Source organism: Lolium rigidum, chromosome 3 (genome assembly GCF_022539505.1).
Source record: "Lolium rigidum isolate FL_2022 chromosome 3, APGP_CSIRO_Lrig_0.1, whole genome shotgun sequence".
Classification (NCBI taxonomy): domain Eukaryota; kingdom Viridiplantae; phylum Streptophyta; class Magnoliopsida; order Poales; family Poaceae; genus Lolium; species Lolium rigidum.
The window spans coordinates 87,506,102-87,530,141 of NC_061510.1; the positions used below are offsets into that span (position 1 = coordinate 87,506,102).

At 44.6% G+C, this 24,040-nt stretch overlaps 1 protein-coding gene and 1 pseudogene across 2 annotated transcripts; one reads left to right on the top strand and one right to left on the bottom strand.

The window, feature by feature from the left end:
- Window positions 1–1,570: 1,570 nt before the first annotated feature.
- On the bottom strand, window positions 1,571–8,353 carry LOC124695147 (annotated as a pseudogene).
- A 4,769-nt stretch (window positions 8,354–13,122) lies between these two features.
- LOC124701909 (26S proteasome non-ATPase regulatory subunit 4 homolog) lies at window positions 13,123–16,906 on the top strand. Of its 2 annotated transcripts, none has more exons than XM_047234007.1 (11): window positions 13,123–13,227; window positions 13,325–13,438; window positions 13,539–13,644; window positions 13,899–14,013; window positions 14,093–14,302; window positions 14,394–14,700; window positions 15,184–15,313; window positions 15,585–15,682; window positions 15,775–15,843; window positions 16,398–16,477; window positions 16,680–16,906. In XM_047234007.1, the coding sequence occupies exons 1-10, from the start codon at window positions 13,216–13,218 to the stop codon at window positions 16,455–16,457; spliced, it is 1,221 nt and encodes a 406-aa protein (XP_047089963.1). In that variant the 5' UTR covers window positions 13,123–13,215; the 3' UTR covers window positions 16,458–16,477; window positions 16,680–16,906. The 2 variants fall into 2 exon arrangements, with proteins under 2 accessions (XP_047089963.1, XP_047089964.1); XM_047234008.1 differs by having other exon boundaries at window positions 16,401–16,477.
- Window positions 16,907–24,040: the final 7,134 nt, after the last annotated feature.

The following is a 24,040-nucleotide window of genomic DNA, read 5'->3' on the forward strand; positions in this document are numbered from 1 at the left end:
GTCGGCCATGCTCTTGGTGCGAGGCTTGAGCTGGTGGTAGAGATCCTCAATGCGATGCCAATAGCACTTGCCGCCTTGGTCCACTCCGGTGCACGCATCCATCCCCACCTTGCTCCAAGCACGGACCAAAGTAGCTTCTTCGATCTCAGTGTAGTTGGCGGTGCGTGGCTTTGGCGTCGATGATGAACCGGCGGCAGCCGGATCAACCTCAACCACCTCCTCCTCGTCACCCTCATCCTCTTCCCCGTCATCAATATCTTCGACGTTGCACTCTCCATCGAACCCATCGATGCCGGCGTCCAAATCCACCGCCGAGTCGTTGAGCATGTCCATGTACGATGTTGTGGACTCAATGTCGAACACCTTGTCTACGTCCATGGCGGGTGGCGGCGGCGCGGGCATCGCATCGGACGGAGGAGGGGCCGTGGCCTTGGACGACGGTGGAGGCGCGAGGCCGATGCGGGCGACACCGCTTGGTCTTCAACTTGGGCTGCGGAGCACCCCTCGGCCCGGCCGCCTTCGTCTTCATCCTCACTTTCTTGGCCGCCGGCGGGGCTGCGGCCGAGGGAGCAGCGGCCGGCGGAGCTGCGGCCGGCGAAGGGCCTTCGAAGAATTGCTTCGGAAACCTCTTCCTCTTCGACGGGATGGTAGCGGAGATCATGGCCGACACGTCGCCGGCGTTGGGCGGGCCCACGATGGGACATCAACCACCGCGGCCGTCGGAGATGGACCGCCGGCGGATGGCGGACCTTGCGGAGGATCCATGGCAGCGGGATCCGGCCGCGACGTGGCCGGGAAGGGCGGGGCGGAGGAGATCGAGCGGCGGCGGCGGCGATTGGGTTTCGCTGAAACCGTTCGCGCGCAGTGGAAGGAGGGATACTGGTTTCGCCCTCTATTCCCCCTCCCACCCGCACAAGTAGGGGGCGGAAGCCCGTCCCATAATCGAAAACAGCAAAAATCGATGCGGGGGCCGGTTTTACGGGGTGTGCTAGACGGCCGGTAGAGCCGAAACCCGTATAACGGTGGTTATTATACGGGTTTGCCCCTTTTAAGGGTCTGTTAGACATGCTCTAATATATTCTCTTTATTAGAAAAATATGCAGATAACTGAGGAATCACAAACTCTCCCCCGTGCTTTCATGGCCGTGTACACGGTACAACCACCATATGCAAAAGAAAAGAAAAAGCGCATCCCTGGGCGGCGCCGTATAATATGCGTCGTCCACCGATCGATACGAGTCCGTGCCCGCCAGCACCATGCGCCTTGTTGCAGGCGTGCCTGTACGTTTTGGCGTGGGTCTTGTAGCGGTGGTTCACGGGCGTGCGCCGGCCGGACACGGCCATGGCCACGGGCTACCTTTGACTCGCCGTGAAGCACTCTTCGCCATTGTCCTGTGAAACATGTGACTCGTGCAGCTCGGTTGTGCGCGAGAGCGCCGCAGCATACGGCCACCAACATACTGCGAGTTCCTCCGACGTGTCGAAGCTCCACTTAGCCACGCCGACTCGTGCCGTCCTTGTGTCCCAAACATGTCGCGAGTGCTGTCATCGCACGGTCCATGCCAAGCATTTACGCCAGAGATACGAGCACTCGTGACCATGGTCTCACAATCGGCAAGCCGACCCCCTTCTCCGTCAGGCGGCGCAAAAATCCATCTGCCGGTCCAGGCGTCCAGCCAAAGCCCACGGGACCATGCTGTCCGCACGAGAGCCCATTCCGCTTCGGAAAATGATGCAACGCCAACGACGACTGCGACAAGTAACGTGCAGCATCGTTATCACACAAGAAGATGAAATACTCTTCTTCAACTGTCCAACTATCCACACAAGATAGGGTGAAAGTTACGGGGAAATCAAACGGAAGAAGGATGAAAGTTACGGAGGAAATCCAACTGAAGATAGGGGCTAAAGTTATGGGGGAAAGGAAGCATGCCATACAGACTATACAGTCATACAGAAGATGTGATTTCAGTCTTCACAAAAGATTGAGATGATTTCAGTTGGAGACCTAAATGATCTTTTTTCTTCCAGCCACTTAATTTCTCGTTCCAAACAGGGAGACGACGTACAATTACCACTTACCACAGGTAAGTCACACAGACTAAACCCCAGTTACTACAGTACTAGCCAAATATACAGGCAGGAGGAGCGGTCGTTATGGGAGGGATATATACAGTCATATACGTACGTACACGTGCCAACACCCATTACAGCACTAATATTAGCACAACCACAGCCACTGTACAAATCTAATCTTATGAGGAGTGCATCCATGGAGATCTCAGCAATGGGCTGATATCACCGATGCGATAAATACTTGACAAGTGTTACCTTCATTCAGCAGGGATGTCACAACTCTTGCCTGAAAATTAACAGGGTTGGCTGAATTAATAAACCAGGATTAAGTATGCAAACAGAAAAATAAACTAACTCAAGTGAAAGGTCCAGATTCAGTTAGTTTGTTAGTTACTGTCATTATGGTGACTTCAAAATCAACAGCCAGAAATATTTATTACTACGGACAGCTATCAGGAATTTTAATATCACTTGAACGAACTGCAGCATACATTCTTCCCTAGGAACATGTCAAATATTATATGCGAAGCATGTACCTTTTTCTGGGTTAGGAGGACTTGTTAGTGGACCTTCGTCTATGCTAGTACTACCTTCATTCCTGTCAAGAAATTCATCGACAGCACCAAGTTATGGGCATAAACCATTGTTGAAAGACATGAACCAGGGTTACGATACCACATCAGTGTACATACTGCCATTGTAAACAACTGGTACGACTACGGTGCTGGAATTTTCATGCAATATATTCTTATACCAGCACCAATAGATACCAGTCAATATGGCAAGTACAACACTGATACGTAACCCTGCTAAGCTCCATAATTCCACGCTTCAGTAATTAGTAATTTACCCTCGAAAGGCCTGCGGGTCGCTTGTGTGACCAGTCATTGTTACGGCGGCCCCTTCAGAATCAACATCACCTTCATGTCTCTTTGTGCTCTATATTATAATAATATATACATAAATCGTTAGCTTTGTTCTCTGGTTTAAACTTAGCAAGGAAGCAAATGGTTACGTGGAAGAAAACCTAAGTATACACTTTGACCCAAGAAAAGCTTACAGAGGTTTTGTCTCCCATCCATCTAGGAATAACTTCCGACAAAAGATCCATGTATTTTCCCATAGCAATCTCAGGATGCATGTTTCCTAGCTTTTGCCAAGAGACCCTGACAGAACAACAAATGGTTGTTATTAGTTAGGAATAGGTCCAGCTAAGCATGGGTATACCTACATAGAACCCATCGCGAATATAAAACATGAATTTATTGCTAACAACTGGCAGCTCATCATTGTCGAATAATGATACCAATAGATATTATCCATTATCCAACCATTTTTTTTAATGTTAAGGTGTTTCAGACTCAACACGATAAGTCCAAAATAGTAGGATGATTGTCAAGTCAAAATCATGACATGATTATATATCTCTAATCGTATAAAGCGCGTGTGACTGTGTATTCCTCATGTCTATTTCTTGCTCATACTTTTCGAATACTTAGATGTAGACTCAACAGAGTTGTTGAAAACAGAATACATGCATTTTTTTTCAAAAAGGAAGGTTAAACCTCCCGGCCTCTGCATATAGTATTATTAAAGCTGATGCAAGGCAATGTGACTAAAGTCATCAACAAGCAGAGCACATTAGATGGTCAACAATGGCAGAACCATAAAAAGATATGAAAAAACACCCAGCATAAATGTATGTATCAGATTCCAAATTATTATAAGTACAACTTCAGCATCAGTTGCAGGCAAATAAACATGATTAGCAGATCACACATCAGAAAGGTACAAGATATATGTCCTGTGATGTAGATCAGTTAGGCGTGTGTTAGAGTTGTCGAAATCTCAATAATACACTTTTGACCAGCATTCCATATTTTAACATCTATAAACCAGAAAATCCAAACAGAGCCTTTAAAAAAATTAAACAAAATTTTAAGTTTCAAAAAAATCTGAAAAAAAATACTACTTAGATGTAAATAATGTTTTACTTTACCAACGTGCAAACCTCAACTCGAAATAACTTATATTCGGGGAATCAGGGCTCAAAAATGAAAAAAAAAGCTGAAAACTTTGAGAGATTTGAAATTTTACACTGTTCGCTACTTTAGATGTCTGATTTTGTCATTTTTGTCTACCCTGAATATAATTTATTTTGAGTTGAGGTTTTGCACATTGGTAAAGTACAACATTATCTATATCTATGTATTTCTTTTCAGATTTCTGAATTTTCAAAATGTTGTTTTTGAATTTTCAAAAAAAAGGCTCCATGGAGCCCATGCTCCATTTGTCCACACCCATCTATAAACTCTTTATATTCCAAAAATAGGTAAGTTTGGCCGTTAGATAGCTAAATGCCTACCCCCACTGGTTGCTAGTAGTCCATTTAACTAACCAATATATAAGGCTTGTAGATAAATGGCCAACAAAAAAGATGCAATGGCTCAAAATGTGCATAAAAATATGAGCATGTCATTGTACTTGTGGATCATAAAAAATTGCAGGAGTCAGCCAACAAGTGGCACATCCCAATTCACGATGTCCTAGTTCTTAACTCTGAAGCCAAATCAACAGCTAGCAATTTGTTTGATCTGTCTGTTTTAAGCATATGCTACGTTTGTTACCACCAGAATCTCATTCTGCAATATATGATTTATTACTCATAACTCTTAAGGTGGTGGCTACCAGGATACAATACCTCACAACTTATTTCAAAGGGAAAAATAAATAAACGCCCATGGATAACAATGGCCTACGATATCATCACAGGTGGGTTCAAGACTTAGGATCACAGGCAGCAACGGCGGAGCTTTCCATGAAAATCTGGGCGAGGCAGTAGGTTAAAGAAGACAAAAAAAAAATAGGCTGTCCGTGGGCTAAAAATTTACAAGTTCATAGGCATGGGCGGGCCACAGCCAGGAGGCAGTATTCGCAACTTCAAAACAGGCTACTTGTGTCATGTTCATGCTATTTTTTTGCGATAAATGGTCATGCTAACACGTAACCAAAGGTATCTTTCAATTGAACTGGACTATATCACACCAGTTCACCGAAAGCTAAACATACAGATGAATGTTTGCGAACAGGCTTCCCATGTTATGAGGCCGTTCGGAAGATATGGCCACAGAGCCACCGGCTAAACTTGCACAAGAATCTCTCTAATATATACTGTGGAATCCTTTTACTGCTGTTCCTTACCCAAAAACAAACTTGGGCAGGAGTCCAGTACCTACTTGCTGTCGATTATGCCAGATTAGAGAAAAGAAGGTAAATCACTTGATGTAGAATTGTCAATTCACTTTACACAGGAAATTACACCAGATAAACCTAAGATTTTGAGTTACTGTGGGGACCCACCGGTATGTGTCATTGCGGTATATGATTTATAATCGTACATGGTCCCAAACTAAATGGTGGTAAAATCATTTTTTATCAAAAATGTGTAAAATTGTCTGCCAAAATATGAAGCACATGTGGTAAAATGACGACTATCGGAGTACAGGTGGTTATCAGCAATGGGTATCTCCAGTCCAATTTCCTCCATTCTGTGGGTATGGCTATAATCCTTTTACAATCTATTCCTTATATACAGCCTTGCCACCAAAAAGGATCTGGGGTTTTTACGAGGACAGACTAGTGTATAAGGTTTTTCTATGAGCAGAGCATTCTACGATCTCAATTGATCGGTTGCTCATGTGCCACGAGCGCATGGATCCTGCCTGTCAAGTACAGGAGGTGAAGATAGATGCGGACATGGACAGGTGAGTCCTTGCTGTCAGCTCACTATTTCGAATGGTATCCAACTGATGAGGTCCCCTAAGATGTTTTAACAAACAATTTGTACGCCAAAATATTAATTAAATGTGTAGGATTCTATGTTTAAGCAATTAATTCAGAGATATCAATTATGTCAAACTAGAACATAACATGTCTTATGTCTATATCCCGAAAACTGCCTCAACTAAGAACTAAATTTAGTACTACAAAACGTTATGTTTGCCCATCTTTGGTTTATTGAATTCCTAATAACAACAAGAATCTCTTCAGAATTAACAATAAAACTATTTGTGCAAGCACTGAATCATATATATCAACTAAAGTAAGAATATATTATATGTGTGTCTTGCTAAATATGTGTGTGGTAGTTATGCTTGATTCATGTTTATATACATACAAGTGTTTCACCTGTTTTTATTACTGACTGAACTGCACTCTGTCAAATACGGAGTAATATTGAAATCATACCTCTAATATGGTTTCCCTTTTATATGCATTACTTTAACTTCGTGTGTGATTTACTTAAAGATTCCTGTAAATCAGGCAATCGCATGGTGAGACGTCCTTAAACACTACTCAGTTAGTACTTATTTAAGTGTGCCATGTTTGAACTAGCTTAACAATCAGAGTAGCCCCCACAAGAAGTAATAGACACAGTACCAGATAATTTCGTTGCCATTATGGTGTGCCTACCTATTTTTGGTCTTATCCCAACTTAGGACAGCAAAGGACCAAACAATCCAGTTGTTCCTGTTATTTCTTCCTTATTGATACTACCACTACATCTCACTCTCCTTGACGAAAACACAGCAAGGGTCCAGTGTTAATAATATTCTTATAGGCCATGATGCATATAATACCATTTATCGCACATGGGGTGTTGGGGTCCTCAAATGTGTTTTGTGATCATCAAGTAATAATATAACTTAGAGCATCATACTGAAGATAAGTTGAGGCAAGTACCATTTTGCACGAGATGAAGGCCTCAGTGTAAGCGGCTGCGCGGAGTCATAGCAGGGACCATCAACGGCAACCTTGAGAAGCCCCTGCAGCTGCAGCTGCACATCGCTATCCAGCTTCGACAGAGCGGCCGCCCCTGCGTCGCTAGCTGCAAATGCCGCTGCTGCGCCGAACCTCTTCTCCACTTCACTCCTCTCAATCCCTTCCCACTCCTCGAAGTCCAAGTTTGCTGTACCCTCATCTTCCGGCGTCTCTAGCAATGTGGCCTCCTTCTCTGGTAACTGAACGGGTGCTTTTTCATTGGAGCTGCCTTCTTGGCTGACATTCAGACCATCAGCCTTTGGCACTAGCAATTCCTCCTTAGGAACCGGTTTCTCTGGTTGACCAACCGGAGTAGCCTCACATTGAGCTTCATGTTTGTTGTGAACTTGTTCGTCTTGACCAGCAACTTCTTCCACGGATTGTTCTTTTAGCTCCTCCTCCATGTCCAGCACATCGGGAATCGGAGCTACCTCTGCAGCCGATTCCCTTTCCCCTTCATTGGAGATCTCTCTTGGAGCCACCTCTGCAGGCAATTCCATTGCCACTTCATCGGGGACCTCTCTTGGAGCCACCTCGGCAGCCAATTCCCTTGCCACTTCATCGGGGACCTCTCTTGGAGCCACATCTGCAGCCAATTCGTGCTGATCCACTTGAGTAACCTGCTCCTCCTGCTGCCTCTGGAGTACCACGGCAGGAACCTCTCCAGGTACGGTATCAGAAGCCAGTTCCCGCGGAATCGCTTCAGCAGCTTGCACTCCCGCTAGTCCTGCATCAGTAACCTCTGCAGGAGCAGCCTCGGCAACAAGGTGACGCTGCTCCACTACAACAGCTTCAGTGGGTTGGACTTCCCGCTTCTGCAATTCCGCGTCATCAGGGACTTCAGTCTGGACAACTCCAGCACCCGAATCATGCTGCTGGGTCCTGTCTTCCTCTAGCTCCACGCCAAGAACCTCCCTGGGAACAGTGGTTTGAGCGCCCAAATCCCGCAGCTCCACTTGGGCGGCCACCTCCACCTGGGCGGTCAAATCGCTGGTCCTCTTGCCAACCTCGCCCTCCTCCTTGCGCTCCTCCAGCACGGTGCCGAGGAACAGCTCCGGGGCGAGCGCGGCCGGAACGCCCAGCTCTTCGACGGCCACCCACGCGGCCTCCTTGCCCTCCGCCGTGGCCGGGGCCTTCTCGACCTCGACCCAGCCTTCGGACAGCGCGGGCGCCCGCTCCACCTTGACCTCGTCGACCTCGATGATCTTCTCCTCCTCGACCGCGATCACAGCGGCGGCTGGCCCCACCGCCGTGCGATGGTGTCGGGGCTGGTCCGCGGTGGCGGCGGCGAAGAGGTTGGCGAGCAGGAGGGCGACGAGGAGCGTGGCGGCGGCCGTGAGGAGCAGCTCGAAGAGCAGCTCCATGGATCCCGGGTGGGGGAGGGGAGGGAAGGGAAGGGATGATGACGAAGAGAGGCAGCGGGTTCGGTTGGGTCGGCCGGGGAAGCAAGGGGGGAAGAAAGGGAAAGGGAAAGCGGAAAGACAAGAATGGGAGGGAGATGAGACGAGATAGTAATTGGGGGTGGGGGCGGCAACGGCGGTTGAGGGAGGGCGAGGCATATTCGGGCGGATAGATACGACCGCCACGACGGCTGGTGCGGCGGGCGGGCGGAAAAGGTCTCTCTCATCCACCGGCAGCGAGTTGCTCGGGTTGGGGTTGGGGCGACGTCGATGCCGCCAGGGGCTTTCGTTTGATCGTTTCCTGCCCTTTCCCCCTCGGCACGGTGGTAGGCGACGAGGGGGAGTCACCAGCAGGAAGGGCGGCCACGGAGACGGACAGCGAGTGCCGGGCTGCCGAAATTTGGAGATTTTGTGGGTCGCCGTCCTTCGTTGCTTTGGGTGTGTCGCGCGCTTTCGGTGGAGATCGCTCCGGATATTCGCCCTCACCTAGCCCGCATCAACTCTACTAAGCCTTTTTTTTCAAACAAAGTTTAAACGCAGACGCTCACATACATGTGCATACACTTACCCCTACGAACGCACACACGTACACCCTACACCTACAAGCATCTCCGAAAGACTGAGCCGGCTGTTCGGATCTTGAAATTGATGAAGTCACCACAGGTGCCTCGCTGTCGACGGAAACGTCGTCTCCCACTAAATGAATATTCCGCTTTCACACAGTTATCAAACCTAGGGTTTAAACTCTGGTGGGTTAGGGTATAACCACCATCCTAACCATCCAACCTCAAGTTGATTCTCGCTCTACGAAGGCATCTCCGTCTCCAACCGCTCGAGGCATTTTAAACATCATCAAGTGTGTTTATTTCAGTCCGTTCATGTCAACCACGCACAAAAAATCGGCCACGCCGCATCTCTTGTTCGTTTGGGTCGAAGCCTATCCAGCGGTCCAACTTTTTTTAAATAAATTTTATTGACAGAAAGCCAACATAATTTACCAAATGGAAAAAAGAAAACATTCCTCTAAGACCTTGATGGCGAGCATGAACTACTCCTTTTCCTTGGCTTTCTCCGCCAAGTAGGTGAGGTAGTCGGAGGTGTTGTCTCGTTCCTCCTTGCCTGGGACCTGGCCACCGTGCTCGGGAGCTGGCGGCTCCTCCTCGTCCTCCTCGTACCCCTCCTCCACCTACAACTTCAACGCAATTGTGCAGCTTCTTGGCCTTCGCAGCCAGCAGCCCCACCTCGTGATCGTGCTTGGCCTACCTGAATGGCCACCACTTGCCCATGGTCATGATGTTATGTGTACTCCGTGGATCAAAAACAGTAATGGTAGGGGCGCGTTGCGGGCGACAACATGGCGAGGTTGTTGCCCTTAAAATGGTCAGATAGACGGTGGATTCCAAGTGGCGGCACAAAAGACGAGCCTCGGCCAGGTAAACCTGGTGTGCCCGCTAAATCTTGGCCCATTGACAGAACAATAATGCCGCTCGATCACACCGGAGTTTGTCTACTAATAAGTGGATGAAATTAGTTTTTCCTTAAAATAAAGCACATTACATTTGTGTACTAGATAATGGCCTAGGCCTCGCTACACATAGTCCTCATCGTCCTTCCGGTCGAGGTAGCCTACCTAGTTGGATGAACCGGACTTGTTGGTTCTCTTTGTGGGTGCCTTCCTCCTTGTCGCCCTAGCGGTGCAATGTGTATCCTTCCTAGCATATACGTTCGCGCGTTGGCCTCTGCGACTTGGCGTGTTGGCCATCCCCTTTTCGCGCACTCGCGCGTTCTACCGCAGGCACCCCAAGCGTTCCGTCTGGCCCTGCTTCACATCCTGCAACTCGAGATCGACTACGATGTGTGTGCCCTCCAGCTGGAGTAGGCGCCTAGCGTGTTGCACGACGGTGAGCTCCGGCCGCCGTGCGAGCAGGTCCCCGATGGCCTACTGCTCGGCTTCCCATGCCCACTCGATTTGTCCCACCGAGACATAATGGCGAGAGGTCTCCTTCGCGCACTCCTAGATGGCAGAGTTTTCACCCCCTCGAGCGGTCTCGTGTCGCCTCTTCCTGGGCGGTTTCAAAGGAGGCGAGCAGGGTGGCTTGCTCGCCGCTCGTTGGCGGGTGGCCGAACTCCTCGTCGTCATCCCACCCCTTGATGTCCTTGTCGTCCTTGTCGTCCTCTTCAACAAAATCGTTCATCTCCTCCTACTCCGCCGGCTAATACTCCTCGGCAATCTGCGGGAACCACTCGCGAGCGGCAAAGGTGAGCTTGGCCCACGTGGTCTGCAGTCGGCGAGGCATGACTTTTGAGAATGGGGATGGGGACGGTTGTGTCTTTGTTGTGGGTGAGAGGGCGAGGCCGCACGGCATGACCTTTTAAAGTCGATGGCCAATTCCAACGTGCGGGAGCCCCCTCCCCCCGCGAGGAGCATCTAGTTATTTCCCCTCACGGACCAAATGGGCGTTAGTGCACCTACAAGCCCAACGCGTACATGGGCCGGATGGTTGTCCACACGGCCACCCGAACAGATCAAATTAGACACAAAAGATGTAATAATGCATGCAGTTGTCGATCAACATCAAACTAGTATTAAAAGTACACTCGACTTCGTCCAAAGAGAATCTTGTCTGAGAGCTTTATTGGTACTCTCTATAACTTCTCTCTGTGATGACCCAACTAATCGAATATACTTGTCTTTAGCGGGAAGTGAGATTTGATTAATCAACAACCAAGTGTACACAATCAGTGGGGAAACATATACAAGCAAATGTGATTATCCCACGCACCATAATCCTCCATCTCGCAAGTTGGGTTAACTTCTTGGCTTGGCTAGTAGTTGCATCATCGATGATCATTATACTTCAGCCTGTTTCGTATATATCTGGTTGTTGAGGGCATTAATTACGAGCAAAGGATCAGATACGAGAGTGACAGATTGAGGATGGGTATGATTACCCAAAGAAAGTCCCTCCAAGCAAGCATACGGTTCAGCTTCTTCCACACATAGATATCAATATTTTGCGAGATAGGTAGGACAACTCAATTGCACTTGTACCTTAACCTTGATTCTTGTATTCCTCCCTATAACATAATATGCAAAGCTGCACATATTGGAATCGACGTCGAAGACCCTGTCAACATCGGTAATGAAAACATAGTCGCAGTTCATTTGATGAATCGATGACAATGTTTCAACAACGATTTGCTAGTTTCGAGCGAGAGTAGCACCTCCAACTCCATAATTGAAATCACCTTCGTCGTAAATCTACCGAGTCATGCTGCTTCAGATATTTCAAATTGTTACAAGGACAACATATTTTTATATGAACACGATTTCGTTTGGTAAAATCATTCGATTCTTTCATAGTAGGCTTAGCTAGTGTTTCAGACCAATCTTCAATAAATTCAATCCTTTCTTGAATGGTTATCAATATTTTTAATTAATTTAATTTCCCTGTACATATCGATAACATCAGGTCTTAACCAAGAGTGTTCATAGAAAAAAAGATAAGTACCACGTCAGCTCCAACAGATAAACCCGGTGCAGATATGTGTGGAAATAAATCTTGAAACTCAAAAGTTACAAAAAAAAAAAACTCGGCTCAAACCCACATTCTAACTGGTAGAGTTGGGTATGACCTCCTTAACATAACAAGACTAAGAAGACCAGCGGGGATGATAGACGATGACAATTAAACTAAATCTTTGATTATTACATGGGTATATAGTGATGAAACTAGAAAACATCAAGCAAGTTTGGCACACTTTACATCACACACCGCAACTGAACAAATATGACATACTCATTTCCTCTACCAGAGAAGAATGACTAACTCATTTAAGTAAGTAGACTAGATCACCTAGAGACACTTTCTTTACCTCCAGTCCACTCGATGGACAGAGATCAGGTGACATGCCATAGGCATGTCACCGATGAACAGTGCCGTAACATGCGCTTTAGGCCGTTGGATCGAAAATGAATAGACAAGATCAAACACTGTAGCGATGCACTGTAGATGACCCTGTAGCAGATGTACTGTAGCGACGCACTGTAGATTTGTCCCTGTAGCGATGCACTGTAGATTGTTCCTATAGCGGCTACTGTTCATGTTCATCTGGCCATCCATTTTCAATCCAACGATCAGAACATGGTTGCATGTCACAACACTGTTCATCGGTGACATGCCTATTGCATGTCACCTGATCTCTGTCCCCACTCGATACTACTGACATCGTCCTCTCTTCTCCCGACCTTCGTGCAATGGAGAAACAATGAAGTAAGTGTCGTATAGAAGCAATCAAGATATGTTGTTCCCTTTTGCAATGATCTAGAGGAGTTAATCAAGTAAACTCACACGAGATGTACCTAGTTTGTGTCTGGACTCGGTATTTAACGAGTTTAGTAATGCCATCTTAATACCTTATCAAGTTCTACAAATTTTGAGTAGCTGTATGTACTATCGACCCATGTAAGTAGCATGGAGAAGACAAAAAGAACACATATAAGTAGCTTCGGGATGACATAAAGCAGCACCGTCAAATAACATGATAAGTATTTTTTTTGCAGTCAGATAGTGAGAAGGTGTAATTGATATCGTTGCGATATTTATATATATTTTTTATAAAAACTCTCTCCGAGATGTATTTTGACGCATTTTTGTTAGTGGGCATGGCAAAAAACAAATCCCTAACTATGGGCCTTCTGCCCTTCTTCCGCTAAGGCCCAGCTGACCACAATGGTATCCAATACCACCACGGGCCGGACCGACGCGTACAGGGTCTCGAATCTGTTACCTGTTCGGAAAGCAATCCACGCCCACGCCCGCAAATAAGAGCTCACCTCTCCCCTCTTCCCTGGATCAGCTTGTTCCCCAAACCCAACCCTCGAGTCCTCGACCGCAGCACGCAGAGCGGCGCAGCCATGGTGCTCGAGGTCCGTACACCCCGCCCCGCGCCCCCAGATCGCTTCTCGCCGGCGTCTGATCCTCACCGATTTCTCACCGCCTGTTTGTTTCCCCCCCTTTTTGCAGTCGACGATGATCTGCATAGACAACTCGGAGTGGATGCGGAACGGCGACTACTCGCCGTCCCGGTTCCAGGCGCAGGCCGACGCCGTCAACCTCATCTGCGGCGCCAAGACCCAGGTGCGAGCCGTCTCGCGCCCCATCGGATCCGATCCGATCGGTTGAGCTAGGGTTTTGGGTTCCGGATCTGACTTTCTTGTTTGTTTGTTGCCGAGTGTAGTCGAACCCGGAGAATACGGTCGGCGTCATGACCATGGCCGGCAAGGGCGTGCGCGTGCTCGTCACGCCCACCAGCGACCTTGGCAAGATCCTCGCCTGTATGCACGGTAAGCTCCCCATCAATCCCGAATTCCGCCTTTACTAGAGTGGCTTATTGCTCGAACCAGCGGAGAACTTGTGGACCTAGTAGTAGTTAGTTTAAGGCGCCAGTGTGTAAGCTCGTTGGCTTAGGTTAGGATATATAATGCTCTAGCCCTGTGGATGGCTCTTGGTCATAGTATGTTTGCCTTCGGTTTAGGATTCTTATTACGTGAACTACATAGCTGTACACCACCTTGATGCCCAACAATTTAACGTGCAGGCCTGGAGGTTGGAGCTGAAGCGAACCTGGCTGCAGCCATCCAGGTCGCTCAACTGGCGCTGAAGCATCGCCAGAACAAGAGGCAGCAGCAGAGAATTATAGTGTTCATCGGAAGGTATGTTGAGCAAAGATAAACTTCCCTGTCTCTTTCTGTATCTGAACCATGGCTAACGAAAGTGTTCCTCATCTCTCAGCCCTGTGACATACGACAAGAAGATGTTGGAGCAAATAGGGAAGAAGCTCAAGAAGAACAACGTTGCTCTTGACGTTGTTGATTTTGGTGAAGCTGATGACGAGAAGCCCGAGAAGCTGGAAGCGCTGATTGCTGCTTGTAACAGCAGTGACAGCAGCCACATCGTCCATGTTCCTCCGGGTGAACATGCCCTTTCTGATGTTCTTATAAGGTAATGAACTTTGTTTCGAGTTCTCAGGGCTCTATCTAGGTTAATGTGATAACCTTCTTGTGTAGACACCTTATTGTTCTTCTTTTCGCAGCACTCCTATCTTTACCGGTGAAGAAGGTGGAAGTGGTTTTGCTGCTTCTGCAGCTGCCGCTGCAGCTACTGGAGCTACTGGATATGATTTTGGCGTTGACCCAAATGTGGATCCAGAGTTGGCGCTTGCCTTGCGGTTGTCTATGGAAGAAGAGCGGGCAAGGCAAGAGGCTATCGCGAAAAAGGCTGCTGAAGAATCTTCTGGTGCTGACAATAAGGAGGCCTCAAGCTCAAACACCGATTCTGTTATGGCTGATGCAGAACCTGCCTCAAATGCTTCTGCTGATGATAAGGGAGATCAACCAAAGGTATTTTCATTATCCAACATCTGTTACATGTTGTGAGCTTTCTGATCTTGGATGCTTATATCATAGTAAACTAAACCAGTTTTAGCTTCAAACTATGCTCATTGACTACAGTACTTTCTCTAAAATTGTGACTTGCATAATTCCTTGTCATGTGCATGGACACATTAGTGAGTAATGTTCATATAGAAGCAACACAAAATGCAAATAAAGGTCCACGTTTTGATTAGGTAGTCTTGTAACTATATGCTTTGCATGGATTACAATGGAGTATCACTGATGCAACTTCTTGCCTAGTTCTTTCTTGGTTTGTAACATACAACAAGGTTAACACCATTGTTTGCACCAAAACAAACAATGGTGTATATGCTTTGCATGAATCTCTCGGTGGCATCTAAGGACCTGTTTCGGCTCTATTGTATCCTATGGATGTTTATATTAGTGGTGATACCAGATGGCTAATATAGTTGGAGTTGTGGTTTGCAGGATGATGATGATGCTGATCTACTACAGAAGGCTCTAGCAATGTCAATGGACGAGGGAGCTTCAGGAGCTGCAGCTGTGGCTGATGCCGCTATGGCTGAAGCTGCTGCAGATGACCAGGATTTGGCATTGGGTAGGTCACATATTGTTTCTTAGCTCAGTTGGATTATTATATTATGAAGTTTATTTAAAATCATGGAGAAGAATATGATTACTCGTTTAGAGACATTAGCTAGTCCCATATTTATCCTTGTGTAGGTCAATGTTTACTTCTATCACTGATACTCATAAAAAGCTCACCTTGAAATTTTGTGTTATGCATATGTTGCATACTTGAACAGCTTCTGTTTTGACCTCAGATTGGAATTAGTATGTTCTTATATGTATTTTTTATTTGTATGCAGCTCTTCAAATGTCTGTCCAGGATGCAGAAATGCCTGGTCAATCTGATATGAGCAAAGTGTTTGAAGACAGATCATTTGTGACATCCATCCTTAATTCGGTAAAGCCATCTCTTAGAGAACCGATTACATGTAATAATGAATATAGCATTAGTTTTTTTAATAATGTGCCCCCTTGTCCCTCCTTTTTCAGCTTCCTGGTGTTGACCCCAATGATCCATCCGTGAAAGATCTGCTGGCATCATTGCATGGCCAAGCAGAGGTAAAAATCCTCTTATTGTTCTTATGTGTTCCTTTTGTTAGAGGGAGGGTCTTCTAGTGTAGCGATGCCATGATGTAACAATGTTCTTGTCCTTGTTGACGTCCCTTTACCTCTTGAGGTTGCAACTTACACTACACTTTGTGTTATGCATCTCAGTTTCTATTGATGGAATTTGTACCTTGTTGTTTATCTGCTGTAATTTTCCATCTTGCTTACGCTGGAGTGATCTAGTTTCTCATGGAGATTCACAACTAAAATTAGCACCGAATGTCAAAATTAAATAATGAGTATATTTAGATCTCGTCATCTTTAGGTAAGGGAACCCGAAAATGTTAAGGAGTGTAGCCACATGTTTGTTACCATGAAAAATGCCGTGAAATGAGATTTCAGTTTTATTAAGTACTAGCTAATTAAGAAAATTTAGCTTAGTTGATAGGTTTATTAATGCCGATGGGTATTATGAAATTTTTACTAGCAACCACCGTTACTTTCTGATGCATCTTTATCTTTTCTTGTTTTTTTTGTACCAAATCTGACTAATGTTCGCCTGGCAGCAAGAGGAGAATAAAGATAAGTCGGACAAGGCTGACAAGCCTGAAGATGGAAAGAACTAAACTCCCTTCGTAGCTTTGATGTAAGATTCCATTATTGGTGCATCTTTTCACCATTGTTGAAAAGAATATGTTTCAGAGGCTGCATTAGTTTTTTTGATATGTTCTGAACTTTGAACTTGGTCACATTATTGCTTTGATGAATAACACATATTACCTGCTATACTATATTTATTATTGGAACTGCACCGCCAGTCAATTAACATCTATTTTCTGATCTTTCAGGTGCATGAAGAATTGAGGGTTGCATGCATTGGCTGCTTTTACACTTGGCTATGAATTTACTTATCCTCTTGTAACCGTGTTGACGATAACTTAAATGCTGAGAGAATTTGTATTATGCCTGCCCGCACAAACGCACATGTATGTTTAAGTGATTCAATGTTGCAAATTCTTTTTGTAGACAATGTTGTGGTCAACATCTTTTGCTGCAGCAGTGATCGTTCGTTAAAGCCAGGTGTTGTTTGATATGTTGGTGGTGGTATGTAATATGTTTTGTGTGTGTGTGTTTTCTTTGGGCATTTCATCCTGGCAATGTGGAGTAGCAGATTGCCCTTGAAACTGTGTCTTAGGATCATACGGTCACCATACCAATACTCCCTTTCCTCTTTGGTTTATACGGAATAGGTTGGGTCTGAAGTCTGAACATGTGCTGCGCCTCCTTAGGACTCCTTTGATCCATATGATAGGAAAATTATAGGAACAATAGCTGCTTAAATTCTATGAGAAAATGAAGTGTGTTTGATTGTAGCAAAGGAAATTTTCTATGTGGTATAACCTCATATTTTTTCCCTATAGGACTTACACTACAAGATTCTTATAGGATTAGTTCCTATATGATGTTTCTATGAATCAAACAATATGTATAGAAATTTTTTCTATAAAATTCAAATCCTACACTATTCTTATGCTCTTTGGTTTATACGGAATAGATTGGGTCCGAACATGTGCTACGCCTCCTTAGGAGTTAGGACTCCATTGATTCATATGATAGGAAAATCATAGGAATAAGAAAAATATATGATTTAAATGTCATAGCTACTTAAATCGTATGAGAAAATAAAATGTTCGATTGTAGCAAAGAAAATTTTCTATGAACCTCATGTTTTTTCCTATAGGATTTACACTACAAGAACAAGATTCTTATATGATTAGTTCCTATATGATATGTTTCTATGAATCAAACAATATATATATGAAATTTTCTATAAAATTCAATTCCTACACTATTCTTATACAATTTCTATGAACCAAAGGGGCTCTTAGTTTTATGAAACTCCACTTGAATCCCTCACGGATCTTGATAAGATTGCAGCTAAACTTTAAATCCTTATCGATGAAATAGCGCTCCAAGATGCAAATTGATAGTTTAGACATATATGTTGTCAAAATTTAAAACATTCTCTACCAATTGGGTGCCATGTGCATAAAATCTCATATTATTGTAGTTTTGCTACATCTTATTTATGTATATTTTAAAATATGAGTTTTTTTTTTCGACAAGACGGAGGCTAGTGGTTGAATTAATATTTTATGTATAAATTAAAAGAAGTCATATTCTCTAGCCTGCGTATATGGCGATAACTGAAGTTTGATACAACATACTTAGTTGCAACATCGGCTTGCCAAAGAAAACAAGATTAGCTTAGGTGCCATCACTGGAACCATCCCTCATGTCATCCATTGTAATACTGCATCATCTATACCAATTTAATCACCAGAGAGGCTAAAATCCACGGTCACAACAATATTGGACCAGTGAAGAGTACGACAGTCTATGACATCACCTTCATGAGGAGATAGCTGCATGCAACCCCTCTCTAGGTCACAAAGTCCTTTGTTATGTCTAGATCAATCTGAGCGAACAAGCGACCATGCAACAACGACTTTCATCTTACATGATCGAACCATAAGAATAGCAGAACTTCTACCGGCTTGCCTAGGTGTGAATATCATTGCATCTTTTGTTGTAACTTCTTCACCATTGGCATATTCTGTTGCAGCGGCAATTTTCAGCTCCCCCTTAATTTCAACGCAAACAACATGCCGTGAAAGAGCGATCATACCATCAGCAGTAACCGGCAGCTTGCCACCTTCAAGAGAGAGGAGGGTAACTTTCATGTCATCTAGACTAATGGTACTTGCGCTGAATATACCTCGACAACCATCTGGCCATGCCCCATGAATCACTTGTATACTGATAGTAGCCTCCACGGATTTAGCAAGGTAGCCGATTGTCCACTCTAGTTTGGAAAGCTTGCTAGCGACAACAAAGCTAAGGGCACATGAACGCTTCGTTTCGTAGTATATCCTGTACTTCGTAGCTAAGAAGCTCAAATCTTTATCTTCCGATTCATTAGTGGCGCTCTTCACTTTTAGCACAACCTCAAATCTTACAGAATAAAACATATCGGCTAGCACGGCTGCACGAGTTGGACCCACCAGTGTTAAATATGGATCCTACATGCACCGGTTAATTAAAATAAATATTAGTATGATATATTATATGTTGGAAAATATGAAATATAGCTAAAATCCACATAAATGGATAGAAAAGATAGTATGCGTCCATTTGTGACACAACTCATTTACCCAAGTATGAATGAAATTGCAATAACATGAATAAAAATACATATGTTAGTGAATAATAAGTAGAAAAAGGCAACACACGACGATGAGAAATTGCTAAGAAAGTAAAGTTTTCTTCCCATTCCACGATCTAAAACTTAAAGAAGAAACTAGCACCCTACCGAGCAAACAAACGACAACAACTATTAGAAATGTACAGAAGAATTTGTTATTTAATTTAAGGCACAATAGTGGAAAAATGGCATAATGATTAGGTGCATGCCATAACGAGTGGTAAATAAAGACATTGGTTTGATGGTTTAGTAAAGGAGAACAAAGTGTATATTGGTAGAGGTGTGTGCACATTTAGTCCAAGCTAGTCCAGTCTAATACAACTTTGAAGCGACAAAAAAATATGAGTAGGCAGAGACAATGCATACCTGAGATGTGATAGTTTGGCAGTTATCCCTGGAGCGTGCAAAGATAATGTTGCGCCGACGGTCCACGTAGTCTCTTATGGCGATCAAGCCATACACATCCAGTGGCCATCTCAACTCCTCAGCTATCGCCGCGACTTTGAAGGAAAAGATCTGCAGAGTTCCAGTCAGGCCAACGGTCCGATGCTTGGCTCCACTGGTATCGTTGGTGTAAGGCATGGCAGGGATAGCCGCTGTATTGCGGATCATCGTGATGACTCAATATTCATCCATGGAAAAAGAGAGACAAAGAAAGCGTCTGAAAATTGGAATGGAACTCCCAATCAAGGGGACTTACTGGTGTCGTCGTAGGAGCCGCCACGGTAATATGAGTGCAAGGATTTCCATTTGCTGCGATATTCACGAGCCTCGCGGGCCTCCATGTCGCCGTCCGACCGGCCCTCGCTCTTGACCTGTCTCTCCTCCTTCTCCGTCCTCAGGTACATCTCTGTCAGCTTGTCGTCCAGCTGCTCCCGGCACGCCGCTGCCTTGGGGTCCTTGGTCTTGGCCCATCTGCTCACCGCCGTCAGCTCGTCGTGCAGCCGATCCATCCTGCGCGCCTCCTCGGCCGCCACTCGGAGCACCTCCGGGTCTCTCCTCCTGCCGATCCACCGCATCAGCTGACCCTTCCGCAAAGCCTCCGCCGCCTCCAATCTGAGCGTCGCCTCCGCTACGTCTGCACGTATCCTCGCTTCCTTGGCATCCATGGGAATTGAGTATGTCGTCCTCATCGCCTGCAGCGCGTCCAGCCACCATGCCCATGACTTGTACGAGTCGCCGTCGACCTCCATCGGTGAATCGTACGTGGGGTTGTAGCCTTGTGGGCAAGCTCGAGACCCGTCGCCCTATTTTTTTGTGTGTGCTCGGCGATCGCAAGGAGTATCCGGATCAGATTATGGAGTATCAAATTCGCTGTGTTCGGTTAGGATACGTCTCTCCTAACCCTAAGCTCAGGTATTTGTAAAAAAAAAAAAAAATCTTTGAAGGACATGTATTTGTGTAATGCTAATTGTCAAAGGAAAAGGAAAACGCTTCGGATCCCGATCGCGCGCCAGGGATCGGTCGTCCTTGCTCGCTCCCGCGCGGTCCTATATGAACCTGTTTTTTTGGCTCAACACTGGAGAGTGTTATCTTTTTTTAAAGAAACCTACAATGTTGTTTTCCAAACTGTAACAATTAGATAAAAATTTATTGTAAAATCACCCGACAGATTTTTTAAGATTTTTCTAAGCGATATGTTACAAAAATGTGTGTTTCTTAATATGTTGTAAACGTATGATTTTTTGTTGTAATTATTTGTGATTTTTGGTGTAATTGTTTTAGTCATGGACACCTTTCAATGTACCATAGGCTCGTTAATTTTGTAAGAATTGCGTATAAATTTTGTAGTGAAATCATCTCAAAGATGTTGTGATGCTTTACATGACGTTTTCCACAAGTTTGTGATTATTGTTGTAATGATCTATATTATTTGTTCAAATAGATGTTGATTTTGTTGTAATTAAATATGTAGTGAGTTTGTTATTGCTTAACCAAATTTTCATAGCAACACATATGTATTTTTTTGCAATTTTTTTGCTGATTTTTTGTTGTAAATATTGTTGATTTTTGTTGTAACCAACCTGTAGCAAAATAGTTGTTGTTTAACCTTTTTTTGAAACATTATTATTTTAACAAAATTGTAACATTTTTTTGTTGTTGTAATAGTGTATTTTGTTGTGGTGGGGTGAGAGATTTTTGTTGTTACTCTACAAATCATCGTGGCGGCATTTTTGTTGTAAATACCTGGAAGGGCAGGACCGAAGTGGGGTATATCATTCTAGTTTTAGTGAAGACGCTCGGTACTGCAGGTTGATTTTCCAAACATGGAGGGGGGAAATGCAAAACTATGTTTAGACTAATTGTGGTTGTGCGATCTTGGTCCGACAACGCAGAGAACAACCGATTTTAGGTCCTCCGGTCGGCCGACCGATGCCTAGCGTCGCCCAAAAGGGTGCTTGTAATTTTTGATTACTTGAGCTACGATCTGGAACTGGTTAGAATTATCATTACGTGCTAGATTATGAGTGGTCTTACTCTTTTGGGTTGCATAGCCGTCGTGGCTCCATATGGGTCTAGCAACAACGCCGAATCCAGCCTATGGGGAGCACTGACACAGTGTGGCACCTATGGTGGACGCTTCTTCCTAGACCCGTCCTCAATATGACGCGCCCAATAGGTTTCATATTTTTTTTCATAGTTTTATAAAAAGTTTGAACACATAAATAAATAAATAGGAAGTTAGGGCTATAGTAATGAAAGTGGAACAATTCATATAAAATAAAGTTCAACTAGATCAAGACTTAGGTGTCGTCTCCTTTCAGCGTCCATAGATGCTCTACCAGATCATTTTGTATTGCATGATGAACAAATTCATCATTGATCTCCTAGTGGATGGCGAGAAAATCAACAAACTCCGCATGCACTTGGTGATAAGGAGAGGCGAAAAAGGACAATGTTGATCGAGACTGGAAATTTAAAATAGAAATTAAGCCTACCAAGACAAATGGCCGATCACTTTGTGGACACCCGGTGTTGTCTTGTGTGGTGGCTTGCACTGTAACTGCGAGGATCTGATCATTGTGGCGGGACATCTATTTTTTCTTCTTATTCTTTTTATGTTTTGGGTGTGTGACATCCGTAATATCTATTGGACATTTGGTTGGTGTAGATACTAGGTTTAATGGGTATCTCCGCAATATCCATGTATTCCCTTTGTCAAAGAAAAAACCCAAACGATTTGCAATTAGCCGAGAAGCAAATTTTAGGCAACCGAACGAATAGGCTTGGTTTCTCTTATTTTATAGAAAAGGCCTGGATTCTATTCTGATGCAAAAAAAAACAATATTGACAACGAAACTAGTGATAGAACTCTATTCGCCCACACAACTTAGCTAAAGGCAAGGTCCGCACATTTTTTTGTTGAGAAATCACCGCCTTCATTAAACATTAATAGTCATAGGAATAGAACATCCATCAGGCGGACTTAGAAACCAAACATTGCGACCTTGGTTGTCATAAACTACACTCCTAGCCAAATCATGAGTTTCTTTATTTGTTCCTCGTAGCAAAACGAGACTATGAGAGTTCAATAAAGTCACTTCTGAACTCTCCACGATCTCGCGTGTGATGTGAGCATAGCTCCCCCTTTTTTTTGAAACGCGGGCAAAAGTTTTGCCCATTCTATTGATTAACGAGAAGTTTTAAAAGAAAGTAAAAGGTCTTAGAACTTATTACACCATCACTCTACCAGCATCAAACAACCCAAATTCTTTGCACCCGCTAACACCCATAGCTTAGCCTCGGTCATTCCAGGACGACATGTCGACGACCGGCCGCACGACGCGGCGACGTTGCGAGCCCGATGCGGCGAGAACCCTAAAGCGACCCGAGACGATGCGGGAGAGACCAAGCCGACCCAAGCGTTTGGGTCTGGTCGGAATGGCAGCTCTCGACCAACTCGGCCCGAGTTACTCGGGTGAGATGGAGCTGCCTCACGGCCATCTACCATGTCGGCGGAACGCACAGGCTAATTCGACATCTCCTGAAGTTTTGCGCAATCTGTTGCTACCTACCCTAGGAATGGTACTGACATAAAAAAATACCAAAAATTGTACTTTTTTGCGGGGATACCAAAGATGGTACTAACCCGTCCACTTCGTCTCAGTTGTGGTAGTTCCTTGTAATTTACTTGGCCTCCGTGGATGCTAATGCTTCCAACACCTCCGCGTCCAAGCGTCCCGGCAAAACCTATACACCGACCAGGTCGGTGGCTACCGGCCACCGCACACCCCCGTGTCGGGTGTGGGCCAGGCCCATTTGTGTCTGTTTAGCCTCTAGCAGTTCGTTTTTCCTTTTCTTTTTTTTCTTTTCTGGTTTATTTTTCTGTTTTTCTTTTCTATTTTCTGTTTTCGGTTTTGTTTATATTTTTTCAGATTCGAAAATTTTAATTTTTAAAAATTATTTAAATTGACAAAATGTTTAAATTAAAAATGTTCAAATTTGAAAACCGTTCAAATCTGAAAACCTTTCAAATCCGAAAACCGTTCAAATTTGAAATCTGTTAAAAATATTTTCAAATGCAAAAATATAAACAAAATGTTTAAATTCAAAAATGTTCAAATTTGAAAACCGTTCAAATTTGAAATCTATTCAAAATATTTCAAATGCGAAAATATTGAAATTCGAAAAAATTTCAGATTCTAAATTTGTTCAAATTTTCAGAAAGTTTAGATTCAAATTTTGTTCATATTCAGCAAAACATAAATGAAATAGCAGAAGAAAAAGGAAAGAAAAGAGAGAAAAGTTACCGGGCTGGCCCAGTGCCTCCCGCCTGGATGTGCGGACGATCAGCTTACCAACGTCCCGGGAAGAGAATCGCAGATGCTAAAGTCGGTGCGGGCAAGCAAACAGGCCCATACAGTCTTCTTTAGTAGCCTCCCGTCAACATATTAACTCTATTCTGAGGAAATTCTGGTGGGGCCGCCGAGAGGGGGAGCGAAA

Excerpts from the sequence above, each read along its gene's own strand:
- LOC124701909 (XM_047234007.1), top strand. Across the intron at positions 13,645-13,898 it reads GATCCTCGCCTGTATGCACG|GCCTGGAGGTTGGAGCTGAA; the intron begins GTAAGCTCCCCA and ends TTTAACGTGCAG. Across the intron at positions 15,314-15,584 it reads TGACCAGGATTTGGCATTGG|CTCTTCAAATGTCTGTCCAG; the intron begins GTAGGTCACATA and ends ATTTGTATGCAG.